Source organism: Macrosteles quadrilineatus, unplaced genomic scaffold, assembly GCF_028750875.1.
Source record: "Macrosteles quadrilineatus isolate MER2022 unplaced genomic scaffold, UCM_ALF_1.0 Scaffold_4__1_contigs__length_99947679, whole genome shotgun sequence".
Classification (NCBI taxonomy): domain Eukaryota; kingdom Metazoa; phylum Arthropoda; class Insecta; order Hemiptera; family Cicadellidae; genus Macrosteles; species Macrosteles quadrilineatus.
The window spans coordinates 97,569,650-97,587,296 of NW_026542597.1; the positions used below are offsets into that span (position 1 = coordinate 97,569,650).

Below are 17,647 nucleotides of genomic sequence, written 5' to 3' on the forward strand. Positions count from 1 at the left end.
CAAAATTTAACCTGTATCAGCTGTTTTTATTGACTGCAACTAAAAAAAGGTATTGACTATAACATGGGCACTTTCAGGGGCTGTAGGGCGGAAACTGGATTTTACCCAGCCTTGTGACCAACTCCAATTGATTTCTCGTAGCCAAAAACCTCAAAATAAACAACAAAAATTGTAATAGCCGGATGAAAAAAAGTTTATCCGTTCATCCGCTTGTTATAGAGTATAGGAAAATAGGATTAACTCAACTCAGGTGATCACTATATCAGTTATTAAGTTAATTGACTATTTTTTTCAAGACAACTCTGAAATCATAGACAAATGGAATTAAATTTAGACCGACAGCAGTGCTGTGGTTAGCATAAGTTCTGGCGTTCACCACTAGGAGCGCCGTGTAGTTAAAACGCATACGCTACATAACTACACAGTACTCCTAGTAGTGGAGGCCAGAGCTTATGCTAACCGCAGCACTGCTGTCGGTCTATACTTAATTTTATTTGTCTATGCTGAAATTTTCTAAGTGGAAGACTAAAAATATCCTATATCATGTTTAAGATAAGTTATGTTAAACCAACAAATATTCTGAAACATCAAATCAATCAACGCTCTACCTGAATGATTGGCCAGAGTGTAGAGTGATTGAGGTACAGCTTTAATATCTCAATGAAATGTCTACTTCTATAAAATAAAGATATTACAGTACGAAATTGCCAAAATTATCTTGACCGTTAAGGAATACTACCAAAACAATCTAACTCAAATTTGACCATTGACAATATCGTTATTGATGGTGATATTTTCTGATACCGATTCTGATCTCCGTAGTCTCTTTAGGTACTAATTTAATTTTCTAGAAAACAAACATAATGGTTTATTTTGATATTTCAATCTCCTCTAGGCTTATGTGCAGAAATAAAAACTCTACTACCCCATTTACGGGACTAGTTCACCGTTATTTTATTACAAAACAGCAATCACCAGCACAAACGTTCAGTTTTAAAGCCAATCAGATCTTTTAACAGCTGGCGTTAAACCGTACCTATTAATTAACTCTGATTGATTTTCCATCCTATTAAAATAATTGGAAAATTCTAGTTCTAGCTCATGAGTGGAATATTAAAAAAAAATGTTTAACTTCACTGACAACGTTGAAAAGTTACGCTTCAAAAAAGTCTGTTTCCCGCGGACTGGGTAGAGAAGCCTTTGATGTATTTAATGTGCCTAAATGTAAAAGGAAAGAGAACAGGCATGCATTAGTGGCCAACATGTACAACTCTATCCAATTAGTCTTAATTGCACCTGAGAATTTGTAAAGAAAACTGTTAATCTATAAAAAATAATGACTAATGAGCTCATATTCTGTTGTTGGCAGTGTCTACATATTAGTTTAAAAATAAAAATAAATACTCTAGTAACCATTTCTACAATAAAATGTTTAATATTTAATTCTGTATAAGTTAGCCCAATGGAATTTAATATATAAAATACTAAGCTAAATATTTCATATTCTTCTATAGTCAAATTTCACAAATTTATTAAAAAATTTAAAACAATTAAAACTATTTTTTTCCATTTTTACTCATTTTGATTGATTGATAACGAAAAAAAAATATAGAAAGAACCGTTATGATAATATCCAAATATAGGGGTAAATAAACATAGATAAAAAAAGATTGTTCTTTTTACTGATTTGACTTTCAAATAATCTGATATCCAATAACATATTCAAAGCTTCCAATTTCGCTCGGCCCTTTCACAGACACATCAAAAGACGGGATTGATATTGATTCGCTCAAACTGACCTCTCCGCTTCAAGGATTACACAGATTGACAAGGGTTCCGAATATTACAACATTTTTACAACTAAAATTTGAGTTTCTTTTTATAAATGCTACAAAATATTTACTAAGTACTGTAACGCAATCATAATTTTCTGTATGATTAACTGATATTGATTACCAAACAGTCAATAACAAAAATTGGAAATCTAAAAAAAACTATGTTTAGATGGTCCCTGCGCTGCGAGCATAGGTTGATGAAATAAGTGTGTGTGTTGAGTTTATAGTGAAATAAGTGTGAGTGTTGAGTTTATAGTGAAATAAATGTGAGTGTTGAGTTTATAGTGAAATAAGTGTGAGTGTTGAGTTTATAGTGAAATAAATGTGAGTGTTGAGTTTATTGTGAAATAAGTGTGAGTGTTGAGTTTAAAGTGAAATATCTCTACATTTATTTACTTTGCCACATATTCTATTGTGCACAGCCAAAATTAGATGTTCCAGGTATTGAAATGAAAGTAAATGTGCATCAGATTTATCCCGATTCCTCCTGACTGATTTTGCAAACCATTAGTGAAATTAACGAGATGGTTGCCTGACTATTATTAAAGTCCAGGTTATTATTTTCTTGTCTTCTCATAAATAAATATGGTATTTGACAACTCTAGCTAAATCCTTCAAATGAAATTTTTAATAATATAGCAAAGTGTACCGAGAGTGTTTCCAAATCGTTTACTTTCACAAACCTTTATCCTATTAGATACCAAAACTAAAGTGAAAACTCTATGATTCCATACGTGTTTTGTTCCAGTTGTTACCGTTTTTGCCAATTTCCACACATACCGGTACACAAAAATGTACAATAATTTGGGAAGAAAAATCGGTTGTGTAGTACAAGATCTTGTACTTGATACATCTATCAAGTAGATTTGTGGATAAGTGTTAATTTTGATACACTACTATTCAGTTTAGAAAGCTTTTACTTTTTTAAATTTAATTTTTTTAAAGGTGTTTCAAAAGGCAAATCGAAAATGTAAATGTCAGTCACATAGCTTCATTGGTGTGGCAAACTGGTATTCTTGCTCAAAAATTTATCTATAAAGATAATATTAAAATTTAAAACATAGTTAAATTGATTTGATGAAAACTATTTAGAAGAAAATTAAATTTGTATCTGCAGATGGTGAAAATTTAAACATTTTATTCCAATGGTATATACAGCTGTATTATGGACTTTGGATGAAAAGAGGTACGAGGGAATTTATTACGCAGAAAAGGGGATAAGCTTAAAGAGGGTATGGCTTTTAAAAAGGAGCCAGGAGAGGTAAAATGTTCCCACCTTGAGCTGGGAGAAGCTTTAGGAAGCAGGAGATTTGAGGTTATATGCAGCAATACGATTTTTTAGATTATTCCCTAACAAAAAAGTGTTTGAATTCTACAGATATATATATATATACATATATATAGGATAACATTTTTTAAATAATCCGAGATTTTATTAAAAGTTTAACACAACATCTAATCTGAGTAGGTTATATGAAGCATCTCACACAATGTTATATTGCTATTTGAACTTGAAGGGAAGCGATTGGCTCTTAAGTGCAAAGTTTGAAAGAACAAAGAAGAAGGAAAGTTGAAAAAATGTGAAAATGGTCATTTAAAGATTTTTTCCATCTTGAAGTTAGTGAAGTCACTTGGTATATGACAGACGGTAGTTATACTTATAATACCCATATTTTTCATATACTGTGTGCGAATTTTTACTATTTCAAATTTGCTAGTTCGGTTGTTTTCTAGAAGTATACTAAAGTTTTTTTATTTTTTTTTATTTTTAAGTTTTTTTTCCTTTTTGGGAAAGAGTATTTCAAAAATATATTTTATAAGATAGGCCAAGGCCCTAGTAAAAGTTAAGTAACAATTTAAAATGTTCGGTTGACTTTTCAGTAAGCAGTTTCAAAAAATACAAACAAATATTTTAAGTACGTACTCCAGCTAGGTATTGTAACGTGCGATCCTAACCAATGCAGTTTCAGGGCAAAAATAATAATAAAATATTTAACATTAGAAACTTGCATCTAAAAACCATTACAGATTTCAAATTCAACACTGTCAAACTAAAACCATGTACGATCGTCAAGCTAAACGGTTACAGCAAAGCTCAAAACATACTGACAAACGTTAGCAAATGTATCGAAACTTGTCAGCGGACAAAAGCGAAATTCAATGGAAAATGTGATGTAGGAAGCTAACGTAGACATGCAACGGAATGGATATGTTTTAGACTGTGGTGTGTGCGGACTGTAGGTGGAGCTTACAAAATGTGATGAGAGAACAAAAACTCACCTGAACACTCCACTCCTAGCCATCCTGCACACCACACCACAGCGTTACAAACAGAACATATACAGTAGAACCTCGATAGCAAGAGCTTGATAAAAAACCTGGTAATGACGCTCTTGCTAACAATACCTTTGTTAATAAATGCCTTTAATAACTACCCATTGATAACAACATCATTGTTAACCAACCCCTCGCAGAATAAAACCATGTATAACAACCACCTTATGTAACAACATCCTTGGTAACAATGCCATGAATAATATCAAACTTGCTGACCAAACCCTCAGTGTGAAAAGAACTTATGATAAAAAGACCTTGTAAAATATCCTTGGCATCAACGCCATGGGTAACAAAGCAACCCTTCGCAGTGGCGGTTCTAGGAACTTGTCATGAATGGGGAAGGGCTACCAGGGGATCATCTAAGGAAGGAGGGGTGGTCTTGTGGTCCTCCCCAGATAATTGGGATTTTTAAAGCCTTTAGTGACTTTCTAAGGCTATTTTCAACGTATATAACGGTGTCACCTATGTTACATTTTAGGAAGACATGTATGTTTGAATTTATTTTTCCAGAGTCCATTGGGTAGACTTGGAACCACCACTGACCCCTTGGTACACTTGTTTGATGACCACCCCATGATAATAATACATTGGTATCAAGAGCACTTTGTTAACCCTATATTGTAAACTGTAACGTATTCTTATTCTTAAATACCCAAGTGTTAATAAAACAGCCTTGTAAGCAGGTATTTCACCATCCCACCGAGTCTTGCTATCAAGGTTCTACTATACAAGAGAACTAGATCACTCTGAATCAGAGAAACTGTCAAACACTTTACAACAGGAGTGGTAACAATCCAGAGGGTTAAGAAGAAAAATATATCTTTTGTAAAAAATATAATAGAATAAAATTTAAAACAGTTAAATATTTAACTGTTTGGTTTTGAAATTAAGAGGAATTGAAACCATTATGGCTTTTCTTCTGCACCGTGTCATGTTTTGCAATATAATGTTCTATTACCAAATCAGTGGAAATATTATTATTAGAAAAAACCCATGAAAATTTTTGAGTCTATTTTTTTTTTTTTTTTTATTTATATAGGTACACTTTCAAGTAACAAATAGGTTTCACAAATTTCAATTTAAAGTCTACTTTGTTTGTACGTTAGTAACTGAGTCAGTGATAGGAAAAATGTGTACTTTTTTAATTTCATTTTTCAGCAAAATAAATTCAATACCGATTATTTTCCTGAAGTTTGGGGTGGATCGCTTTCTAGGTGTAGTGAAATAAATGCATGCAAAAGATCAGCTGATGCAACTATACAGATATAATATTGATTTTACACTTCCTAGAAATCTGATTATAATGACTGTCAAGCCTTCAACGGCTCAACTGACATTCTAGTGTATTAGATAATTGTTTTATCAGAATTTACTATACTATCCGTTCAATTCCAGAAAAATAGGTACAATTTTCCACATATAACTCCAAAGCCATATTGCCAAACAAAAGGTCAAAACATAAGGACTAGTTACCACCCATGTGGTATCAAGACGAACCCGTCAATGTAAATTTATATACAAGTGAAAATCATTTCTTCAATATTGTCTTATTTGGTTGATAACTAGTTCTCGTCATCACTGACGTTAAGCAATGTCTAGTAAAAAGTTATTTTTTCACTTAAAAGTTAAGGTCAAGATTTAAGATACCGGTAACTCAGGTGCATGAATGAACAATTAGTGTGCCGTGTTGTTATATCTTTGGCTATTATTACCCAGACATTCCATTCTCAGGTTAAAAAGCCGTCACCAGAATTTACAATTAACAACTTTGCTCAATTGAGCTGCTGATGTTACATGTCCTTTTAATATACTATTTTCTTTACCACACACTGACTTTTAATTCAAACCAAAGGGCCAAAGTATATCAACTGATTTGCATTTGTAACAAGCTCTTCTCATGTATAAAAAAAAACTTACAATGTGAACATAGCCGAAATGTCTGAAGCAGATTGAGCTGAAAACACAATTTTATATTCAGGTGATTTTAGACGAGATGCAGCGGTAAAATTGATTCTGTACAGAATTTGTATTATTTGTTTGGTATTGAACTAACTCCTTTACCATTAATTCCACTGTAAACTTCATAAACAAAATTCTTCATAGCATCGTTCTTGTGGACTTTAGTTGCATTTATACCTAAAAATAGCAACCAAAGTGAAGAGCCCAATTTATATAGGTACAGTAGTCATTTCCGTAAAAAGATGAAAGTTTAAATGGCATGTGAGGTTTTGAGTATTTTAGGGCATTGTGTGTAAAGATGTACCATATTAATCACGATAGAAATGTTAAATTACTAGCGAAGAAGATTTGAAGCTAAGGGTTAAGAGAGACAGACGGTTGGAGGTGACAAAACGGCTTAACCCTAGTGATCTTTCACATATACAGCTGTCTCGTCCCTTAATTAGTTAGAGTTCATTTTCCTACTACTGGATATTGAAAATTTTAATAATAAAATAAACAGTTACCTTGTTCATTGTACATTGTTGTTGTGTTGAGAAAGTTTGGATGTATGTATGTATGTTTGTGACAAGTAAACGAGAAAAATACTGGTCGGATTGGGCTGAAATTTGGCATGATGAACGCTCACATTCCCGATTAACATATAGGCATATTCTTATCTCAAAAATCCTTTCGGGCTCTGCCCCAGTGGCTCTGCGGTTCCCCATGTTAACCTTTTGAGTATTATATTTAAATAATTAAGCCAGCTGTTTCAACTAAAAGAGTTGGTTCTATGATATGAAAAGCCATTAAAAAATTTGAAGATTTACCAACAGGGTAGGGTGCAGCTCTATATTTTTTTTCAGTAACAAAAAACTGTACGCAATCAGAACTGTCAAATAGGATGGTTTACAGTTATGTTTATGTTTTTAATTTCATGAATAATTTGTGATATTTTGCGAATTTTTATAATCTATCTTTCTATATTGTGTAGTTGAAGTGGTAGAACATTATGAATATGGTAGGTGTGTAATACTATTGCAAACCGTAAATTTGAGGAAGCGAATTTGCTCAAACCGTGTCTTCTCACATTGCAAACGCAAAGATCAAGTTTAATTCCATTTATACTTATTTGCCAACCCCGTACGAAGGACGGGTACTCTGCTAGTAACTTTATAAAAATGTTATTGGCCCTATTTATTTATTCTTAAATGTATAAATAAATAAATAAATATGTATATAGGTCTATATGAATTTGAACGGATAGTGTCTGAGTTACATCAAAATGAAAAAGTAAATCCATTACGGGTCCTACGGTAAATAGCTTATTATATAGGACATTCCCTAAAAGGCAGTTTATTGGATTACATTTTTTATATTAGATTATTTAATAAAAGAATTTGATGCATTTCAGAGATTACTTAAAAGTTTTGATTACTAGATGACAAAACATGAAAGATATTTGCTATAAAGAAAATTGAATCCTTTGTATGCTGTTTGCAATTCTAAGGTAAAACATGACTCTAATTATTAAACCCACTTTGACCTTTGAGTCCATTACCTTGCTTTTAAGCACTGAAAATTACAAAGGCAGGTCACTAATGAAATTGCGGTTGTTAATGAAGAATTTTAATGTAATTCCTTTAAAAAATCAAATGTAAAATTGGTTGAATATGAAATGTTTGTGTTAAGTATTCTGAGAGTAATTAATACTTAACCTAAACATATTTTTACTCATATTTTTTATCGTATTATACTCCCATACCGTACATTAAAATCTATATATTAAATTGAAACTGTTTTTCTTTGTCACAGCTAATTTGAGAGAACGGCTGGGCGTAGAAACTCGGTAGAGGTGTCTAAAGAAAGGTCTTGGTCTGTAGATGAGCCATCAAAAGAGAAACATGGTGAATTCCCTAGGGGCTCTGCCCCAGTGGCCTTTAAATTCCCATCCCATGTTATTCTTATGGAGAAAAACGGGGTTTTTGTCACAGCTAATTTGAGAGAACGGCTGGGCGTTGAAACTTGGTAGGGGTCTCAAAAGAAAGGTCTTGGTCTGTAGATGAGCCATCAAAAGAGGAACGAGGTAAATTACCTCGGGGTTCTGCCACAGAAGCCTTTAAAGATGCCTCTAGATTTGTTTACATTACGACCATATGCATAGTTCTACACTACTTTTTAATGAAACAGCTGTTATATTTAAATTGTGATTTATTGAATTTGTCAAAATGAAGTACAGTATTTGCAATGGGGTTTTTCTGATTTTAAAATTGATTTTCTTCTGCATCGTGTCATGTTTTGCAATATAATGTTCTATTACCAAATCAGTGGAAAATCCTAATATCACAGTTATTCTCAAAATTATTAAAAATTTCTCAAAAAGATTTAATCTAAGTAGTTTTGTTCTTATTTAGTAAAAGATTTCTATTATTGAGAAAAGTGTTAACAATTGAAATGGCATCTTCTATTTTGGATTCTATACTAATTGTATTTTCATCATGAAGTTTTTTAGGTTTAATAGATGATAAAACGTTAGCATGGGCCAAACATGTTGATCATGTTTGTAAGACAATAATCTCTAGAATTTATTTATATTTAAAGGACTCTTACCTTTTTGCAATGAACAAACCCTTCAAAAAGTTTACTATGCCCATATACTATGGCATTAATGTTTATGGGGGTACGAGTAACCAAAATTTGAAAAGAATTTTATTATTACAGATGGAAGCTTTAAGACACATCCTAAATTTACAAAGAACCTCTAGCAAAAATTCTTTAAAACAATTTATCAAAGATTTGGAAATTTGACAGTTCTATATTTATACATTTATGAAACAACTCTTTATGTAAAAAATAATGAATCAAAATTAGAGAGACAACAGGTATTAGATATAAACAAAATTTCACAGTTAAAAATCATAAAAAAGAAAAATAGAAGCAAAGTCCTCAGTATATTGCCATTAAATTTATCCATCAACCCCCAGATGGCATACATAAGGAGCAGAGCACAAATAAATTTTAAAATAAACTGAAAAAATTCTTAGTCTGGATGATTTTTTAACTTTAAGTAATATATTTATCTATATAAATAAAATTTTAGTTTTGTCTGTACATTGCTCAGAATCATACATTTTTAGGTTTTTTTTACGTTTTATACATTAAAGAAGCCGAAACAAGTCTCATCTCAATTTCTGTCTGTCTGACTGTCTGTTACCGCCAAAGAGCCATTTTACGCGGCCTTCTCAAGAAAAACTAGAGTACCTATCAAGATCCAAATCATTTTAATGTATTCACTGGATTGGGGAGAGTGACTTTAGCCATTAAAATATGGCCTCCCTACTTTGTATATAAAATTACTGACGTTCAAAAATTCAGTTTTGTGCGATTTTTGTCAAGTTTTCGTCCAATTTTTATCACATAATCATCTATGAAATAACGAACAGCTGTTCGGATCAAGATTATTTTTTCTAGCTGTCACTGATACCGTATGTTTACAAATGTTGTTTACAAATAATGCAACCATTTCCGATCACGTTTTGAAAGCAAATCCAAACCAAGTGAGATTAAAAGGTTTTTCCTTACATAACGGATTTAATTAATCGCAAGTGCAATAATTTGTAGGGTAACGTAAATGAAAATAGAGATTCTTTGTGTATAAAATTATTCTTGAGTTTTGATAACCGGGAAAAAGACCTTGAATCAGTGTTGTATATGGCTGGGAAACTTACATTTTTTTAAATAAGCGTTACCAATAGGAGCTTACAAAAAAGGTTTCAACTCATTGACGGCACTTCAATGGCGGCTGTGCAAAGTGTAAGTGTAAAGTGACAACTGCAGTGGATTATTGTTACAGAGGTTTACGGATTATGCTCAACTCGCTTTTCCAATGTGTCTTTTCACCTCTATGTGCTGCAATCGCTGGACCATACAGCCAATAGACCAATTGCCCATCTCTTCGGTTCGTAGGACTAAACAATTATTCATAACCAAATTTTGACGACGATCCTTGATACCAGTACTTTTACCTAGAATACATGGCCTACCTACTTAGGAAATAAATTCAAAACGTTCATAAACCCAACATTGTGTGATTTTTTCACATTTCCTCCTAATGTTTACGAAGCATTTTTTATACTTAAAACTGTCAGATACTGTATTTGTTTATCTTACTAATATTATAAATGTGAAAGTTTGTGTGTTTGTTTGTTTGTTTGTTTGTGTGTTTGAAGTTCAATCACGCATAAACCACTGGACGGATTGGGCTGAAATATGGCATGATGATAGCTTTCATTCCCAATTAACATAAAGGCATATTATTATCTCAAAAATCCTTTCGGGCTCCGCCCCAGTGGCTCTGTAATTCCCCATGTTAACCTTATGAGTATTCATATTTAAAAGTAATTAAAGAATTTAGTCAGCTGTTTCAACTAAAAAAGTTGGTTCTATGATATGGAAAAGCATTAAAAAGTTATAAGATTTGCCAACAGGGTGCAGCACTATAATTTTTTGGAATTATGAAAACAGCTAATTTGAACTAAGCAGCAACAAAAAACTGTGATTCGCAATGAGAACTGTCAAAGTAGGATTGTTTACAGTTATGTTTATGTTTTTCATTTCATGAATAATTTGTGATATTTTGCAAATTGTTGATAATTTATTTTTTTCTATTGCTTAGGTGAAGTGGTAGAGCATTATGGCTATGGTAGATGTGTAATACTATAGAATACTGTAAATTTAAAAAAGCAAATGTTATCAAACTGTGTCCTGCCTTATTGCAAACGCAAAGCTTGAGTATGTTATCAAACTGTGTCCTCCCTTATTGCAAACGCAAAGCTTGAGTATAACTGCAATAAGCATTTTATACTTATATTCCAACCCCGTACCATAGACAAAAAGAATTAAATAATTCTCTTTGTCTATGCCCGTACGAAGGACGGGTACTCTGCTAGTATATAATAGTTTTGCCAGCATATCTGAAAATATGCAAAAAAACTGCTGTTCTTTATATAGCCTAAGAAGGTTTCAACCGACTACCATACCTATAAAGATTCCCGTGCGTAGAACGGGCACACAGCTAGTTTTATCTAAAAACTGCTGTTATATGAGTTTTTTTTTACTTAAAAAAACATGTTTATTTTACAAAAAAAAACATAGTGACCCAATCACGTACAATGTATCTGTTCTGTACGTTCTGAATAAAGAAATTTATTTATTGATTGATTGAACCTCACATTTATTCATGCCTTTATTGTTATTCTTATTTAACATTTTAAGATTTTACCTTTTTACTTGTTTTATGTTACAACTACCCATTTAGACATAGTGATAGTTAAGTGTGAAATCGACAAAACTTAGACATGTTAAACAGATTTAGCTTAATCTACAGTATAACTAGATTATAGAATTTTAAAAGGGTTGGTTCACTTCCGATTACTTACAGTATATTTGCATGCAAAAAGTGAAGCTAATATTTCACAATAGTAACATTCTTTAAATCCTAGGCACTCAAAACTGTCCACAACATGAAATTAAATAAGTACGCAAGACTTAGTGGTATTTTGAGTAACATCTTCTTTCTGATCAAAAATTACAGGTACTATGTCTGTCTTCTTTGAGGGCTTGTATTAGAGTGAAGGTATAAGCAAACCATAAAACAGAATATTTACGATACCTTGCCTCAGCAAGAAACATTACCATCCTTTTTGTACCCCTTTTTCTATCAGCCAAAAAAGTTCATCTAAATTTTAAAATAAGTCCAACGTATTAATTTGAAATGAGATATTTTACATAGCCTAGAGGAAGTGCAGAATAAAAACGTTAAGATTTTTATATTACTAGTTGCTCTGCCCGTGCTTCGCAACGGGGTGAGAATGCTGAAAAGGATGATTTTGTTTTACTTTAAGATACCATAATATACTATAAGGAACAGTTACAACACACTTACCAGGAAACATATAGGCAAAGGCTCAATCGTACTTATTGATTATTTAAATTAATATCTCTTCATGTATTACAGTACTATAATTTTATATAGTGTATATCATTTAAAATATATGCAAAAGTATAATTCATTGACCACATGGCACCAAGAAACAAATCTCCTTGTAAAGAAATTAAATTAAATAGCAGAACAGCATTTCTGACAACAGCTGGAGTTTCATAACAATGTTTGTTTACCATGTTAATCTTATGGAGAAATATGAAACTTTAAAGGGCCCCAGGGCCTCACTCTCTAATTATTTCACTATAAAAAAAGTTTCCTGCACAACTTCACGTTACGCTCTTTCCAATGACACCAAAAACATGTCAATCGGTTCAGTAGTTTCGGAGGAGTAATTGTCACAAAAAATCTGCTTGCGTATTAAATAAGTATAGATATTAGGGTGAGTTAGAGAGTGATAAATTATACACTAGAATTGTGTTTAAGATATTATGCACATTTTAACAGTAAACAGTCATTATAATTAAAATTACTCACAATAAAGACTTTTCTCTGAAGGAAAAAGGGAGACAATTCCTATTCATATTCTAAATTTTGGGTTGCAATAATTAAAATTTGCAAGGCCTATAAAAAGAGACAAAAATTTAAAATATACAAAACTAAATTCTAAGCTAAAAGATATGGGCATAAAAATGTTTTCAAAGAGAAATTCTTGCAAAGTATAAAATTGATGTTCTTGGGTTACAAAACATATTTATATTCTTTTACATTAAAGATCTCATTTTAGCACGATTTTTCATGTTACATCAGCTGATCTATTGTTGCATATTTATATGTTACGTTTTGATTGATATATTCAGCTCAAAACACATTTGCTATCTTCTATAATATGAAATCCCATAGGTCTGTTTTTGTTTTTTTTTTAGATGAGGGGGTATTTATTTATGATTAGTAGGGCAGCCGAGTGGTTAAAGGATTTTCAAAGTATTTATAAGGTACGTTGAGAAAAGTTTAGAGATCTCTTTGATTGCTTAAAACTGGACCCAGCTGTTATTAAATATTAGGTTTTACATAATCTTGATTATCATGGGTTGAAAAACAGCTGATCTTCGTCAGCAAAAAATATATTATTTCATTCATTTGAGACATATTATTAAACTACAGATTGTAGTGTGCCAATGATACAGTGAATCAATGAATCACCTTTTAGAGCTGATCGAACGTAATAGGCCCTACAGAAAATTACCAACACTGTCTGACTAATTAGGATGACAGTTGAAGTCCCCATTGCTAACAGCTGTATCCAGTCTCAAATCTTAAACAAATTATACTTAGCCAAGATCCTACTCAAATAGTTCACAGTACTGTATACATTACAACCACTCAACAATGTTACCCATTTGATGTTTTTTATATTCAAAAACAAACTATAAAATAACAAACTTAAAACATTCAAGTCAATTTGCGCAAATACCGAATTACAAAACACCACATCAAAACAACAACATTTAAAACAAATATTCAATCTACCTTGAGTTGTCGTCTTCTTCCTTCTCAGTGGGCGAGCCTTTCACTGACTTCTCCGAGGCAGGTGACTCAACACTCGCTCCGGGGTTGTCCAACCCCTCAGAACCTTCCGTCGTTCCGTCACTCTTGCGGAAGGGCATGGTTGGCATGGCAGGCATGGCGGGCATGCTGGGCATACTGGGCATGCTTGGGATGCTGGCACTGCCCAGCCAACTGGACATCTGGTTCTTTACGCTGCCCAGATTGCCCAGCATGTTCAGTCGGCTGCCTTCTTTCGACGGGCTGAAACAGATGTAAAAAAAAAATTAGCTTGAAAAAAACTATTGTAAATTTACATTTGTACTACATTATTTTGGTAGTACCATGCCAAGATGGATAAAACACTTAAATAAGGCCAGCTTTTACAGTGAACAATTTTTCACTCAATCAGAAAATATATATATAAATATACTGTTATGTAATATGATTCCTATTGTACTGTCAGATATTTATTCAGCTGTTTTACTTAAGACTGTTTTGTTTATGTAAGTAATGTTTACAGTGTTGTGCAATGGTCTCATGTAAAATGTAGCTGATTATTAAGTTGAATAAAACCATATAAATCTGGTTTCTAAACATTTGGTTTCATAACAATTTATTCAACTTAATCTTTTAACTATATTATTACAAGTTCTTCTATACAAGTTGTATTCTATCTTTTCTATTCAAGTTTATTCCAAGAAATATAAATGGATAAATTCTTCAAGCCGGAGCGCGTATCTTTGGACCCTAATGACCCCAATTTTGATAGTCAGTGGAAACATTGGAAAAACAACTTTCAAGAATTTCATGGAAGAAATATGTGCTGCAGAAGATGATCTACTAAAACTTCTAACTAATTTTGTGGACTACAACATATGAAATAATCTCAAAGGCTGATTCTTATACTGAAGCTATATCTATTCTTGACAAACTTTTTATAAAGCCTACTAATGAGGTATATTAGGTATATTATTAAACCATGCTGCAGAGTCCCAGTGAGCAAGGGCCAATCAAAAATCTTAGCCTGGGCAAAGGGACAACAAGAAAAGGTTTGGGAAAATACCCCAGGCCTGAGACAATCAAAGATGCTCATCAATCCTCTTAGTAAGGAATGGAGAAATCTTCGACCTCCAAAAAGGAGAAATAAGCCTCTGGATAGATCTACTTACAGGGCATGGCTATGTAAGGAAGTACCTCAAGACAATAGGGCTTATACAGACAGACCAGTGCAGATTCTGCCTCTACGAAACAGAATCAGCTGAGCACATACGGCTGGAATGTCCGGCGATAGCCCAGAAAAGGTTGAAACACCTAGGAAAGGCATTCCCGATGCCTACTGAAATACGAGAAATGGGTGTGCACCAACTGATTGGCTTCACAAGAAAACTTCGGTCGGGTGACTAAACAAAAAGGGTGCTACAAAAGATCTTGTAGGTCAAGGTAGCAAGGGGTAATAATACCCCAGCCCCATGAGAGAAAAAAAGAGGTATATTCACGTCATCAACTGGCCACTAGAAGACAGGAATCTGGAGAAAATATTGATCAGTATCTTCGAAAACTCAAAGAACTTAGTAAAGCATGCAACTTTAAATCTGTCACTGCTAATGAAAATCGTAACGAGTACATAAGAGACGCTTTCATTCGAGGATTAATATCACAGTCCATTTGACAAAGACTTCTTGAAAATCTAACTTCTTGACTCTTGAAGAAGCATATAATCAAGCCATTACCTTGGAATCAGCTGAAAATCAGGCGATTTCATATATTTCAAGCCCTTGTAACTCTATATCTAAGACAACTCCTAAACATGTTGATGTTACTGGTACTAATGTTTCTCAGGCAGCTTCTGATTCGTCTTCACACCAATTATCCTCGTTAAGAAGAGAAAAATGTTTCTTTTGTGGACGGTCACGACACTCTCGAGCCAACTGTCCTGCCAAAGACTCAGTTTGTAATATTTGTGACATGAAAGGCCATTGGGCAACAGTTTGCAATTCTTGCAACCAAAGTAGGACATTTAAGGGTAAAACAACTCAAAGTTAAAAGATAGAAATAAACTCAATGTCTTCCTCTCTTGTTGCTGCCTCACAAAAATGTCTTTCACAAGCTACAGTGTCACTGATGTTAAATGGCAAACCAGTAGATGCACTCATTGATACTGGGAGTTCCGACAGTTTTATATCCGAAGCTACTGTGAAAAGATTCAATATTTCTAAATACCCAACAAAGCATGAAATATCGATGGCATCAACAAGCCATGTTTCATCAACTCTTGGCCACTGTATTGTTGACATGGAGTGCGATGGCCACGAATACCCACAGACAAAGCTGCTCGTCTTAACTGATTTATGTGCCGATGTTGTAATTGGACATGACATCCTTCGGCAACATTCTGCTGTGGAGCTGGATTTCGGTGGTAAACGCCCACTCTTCAACATTTGCAATCTACTTAGGGCTAAAGTATCACCCCCACCACTGTTTGATAATCTAACTAATGACGTCAAGCCTGTAGCCATCAAGTCCCGCCGCTACTCTGAAGATGATAGTAAGTTCATAAAAAGTGAAGTAAGTAGGCTTATATCAGAAGGAATAATTGAACCGAGTAAATCACCTTGGAGAGCCCAAGTGATTGTGGTCAACAATGGGCACAAGAGACGTCTGTGTATTGATTACTCTCAAACCATCAACAAATTCACACAGCTTGATGCCTACCCTCTACCTCACATTGAATCATTTGTCTCTAAGCTTGCTCACTATGAAGTGTTCAGTACAATCAATATGAAGGAGGCATATCACCAAATACCTATTCGGAATGAAGATAAACCATTCACTGCATTTGAAGCTAATGGGAGACTTTAACAATACACTCGAATTTCTTTCGGCGTAACAAATGGTGTGGCGTGTTTTCAAAGAACTATTGACCAGATTATAAAAAACTGAAAATCTACTGGACACGTTTGCTTATCTGGACGATGTATCTATTTGTGGTCGTAGCCAAGCAGAACACGATCAAAACCTACAGAAACCATGGAAGCAACTAAAAAGGATAATCTTACCCTGAAGAAAGAAAAATCTAAGTTTTCGTTGACCAGCATTCCAGTTCTGGGGTATATTGTAGAAAGCATGTCCATGCGTCCTGATCCTGACCGCTTGCAATTACTCTTGAATTTCCCCTTTCCAACTGATAATGCAAGCCTTAAAAGAGCTCTTGGCATGTTTTCCTATTACGCAAAGTGGATTCCTAAATTCTCTGAGAAGTTTCATTGCCTTACTACAGTCAAATCATTCCCAGTAGGCAGTAAAGAAATATTGGCTTTTAAGACATTAAAAGAAGAAATAGCGAACTCCAGTATGTCTGCAGTTGAAAAGAATATTCCATTTACTGTAGAAACAGTTGCATCTGAATCAGCTATAGCGGCTACCCTTTCACAAGCTGGAAGGCCAATATGTTTCTTTTCAAGAACCCTAACTAAGAGTGAACAACATCTACCTGCTGTGGAAAAAGAGGCCCTCGCAATATTCGATTCAATACAGAAATGAAGGCATTTCCTGATTGGAAGACGGTTTAAATTAATTACATACCAGAAATCTGTGTCCCATATGTTCAATCAGAAACACTCGGGAAAGGTTAAGAACAACAAGATTTTAAAGTGGCGATTGGAACTAGCACCTTCTCTTACGCATTTTCACGAGTTTCTCTTGTAGAGATTTCGAAAAACTCCGTAGAATTCATTGTGACGTTGGACATCCTGGAATAGTATGGATGGTTCATTTCTTAAAAAGTAAAAATCTCCCTTACTCTATCAAAGATGTCAGGCGAATGACCGCTTCATGCTCTGTTTGTGCGGAAGTGAAACCTCGGTTCTACCAAAAACCCCATCAACACTCATCCATGCAATGGCTCCTTTTGAGAGACTTAACATTGATTTTAAGGGGCCAATACCATCTGTGACAAGGAATAAATATATACTGACGGTTGTTTATGAGTTTTCAAGATATTTTTTGCTATTCCTTGCTCGGGCACAACAGCATCTTCAGTCATCAAAGC

The 17,647-nt window shown here is 33.6% G+C and overlaps 1 protein-coding gene across 7 annotated transcripts in view; it reads right to left on the reverse strand.

The window, feature by feature from the left end:
• The window catches only part of LOC128991661 (synapse-associated protein of 47 kDa-like), a 58,986-nt gene that overhangs the window by 37,024 nt on the left and 4,315 nt on the right, over window positions 1-17,647 (reverse strand). For 6 of the 7 annotated variants that reach the window (XR_008490674.1, XM_054414742.1, XM_054414747.1 and 3 more), the window contains exons 2-3: window positions 13,582-13,860; window positions 4,116-4,139 (exon numbers count right to left, since the gene is read on the reverse strand). Coding sequence is in view for 6 of the 7 variants with exons in the window: in XM_054414742.1 (XP_054270717.1) it covers window positions 4,116-4,139; window positions 13,582-13,860 (303 nt within the window). In the remaining variant the exon portion in view is untranslated. The remainder of the gene's footprint in view (window positions 1-4,115; window positions 4,140-13,581; window positions 13,861-17,647) is intronic. The other variant, XM_054414744.1, reaches the window with a different exon arrangement.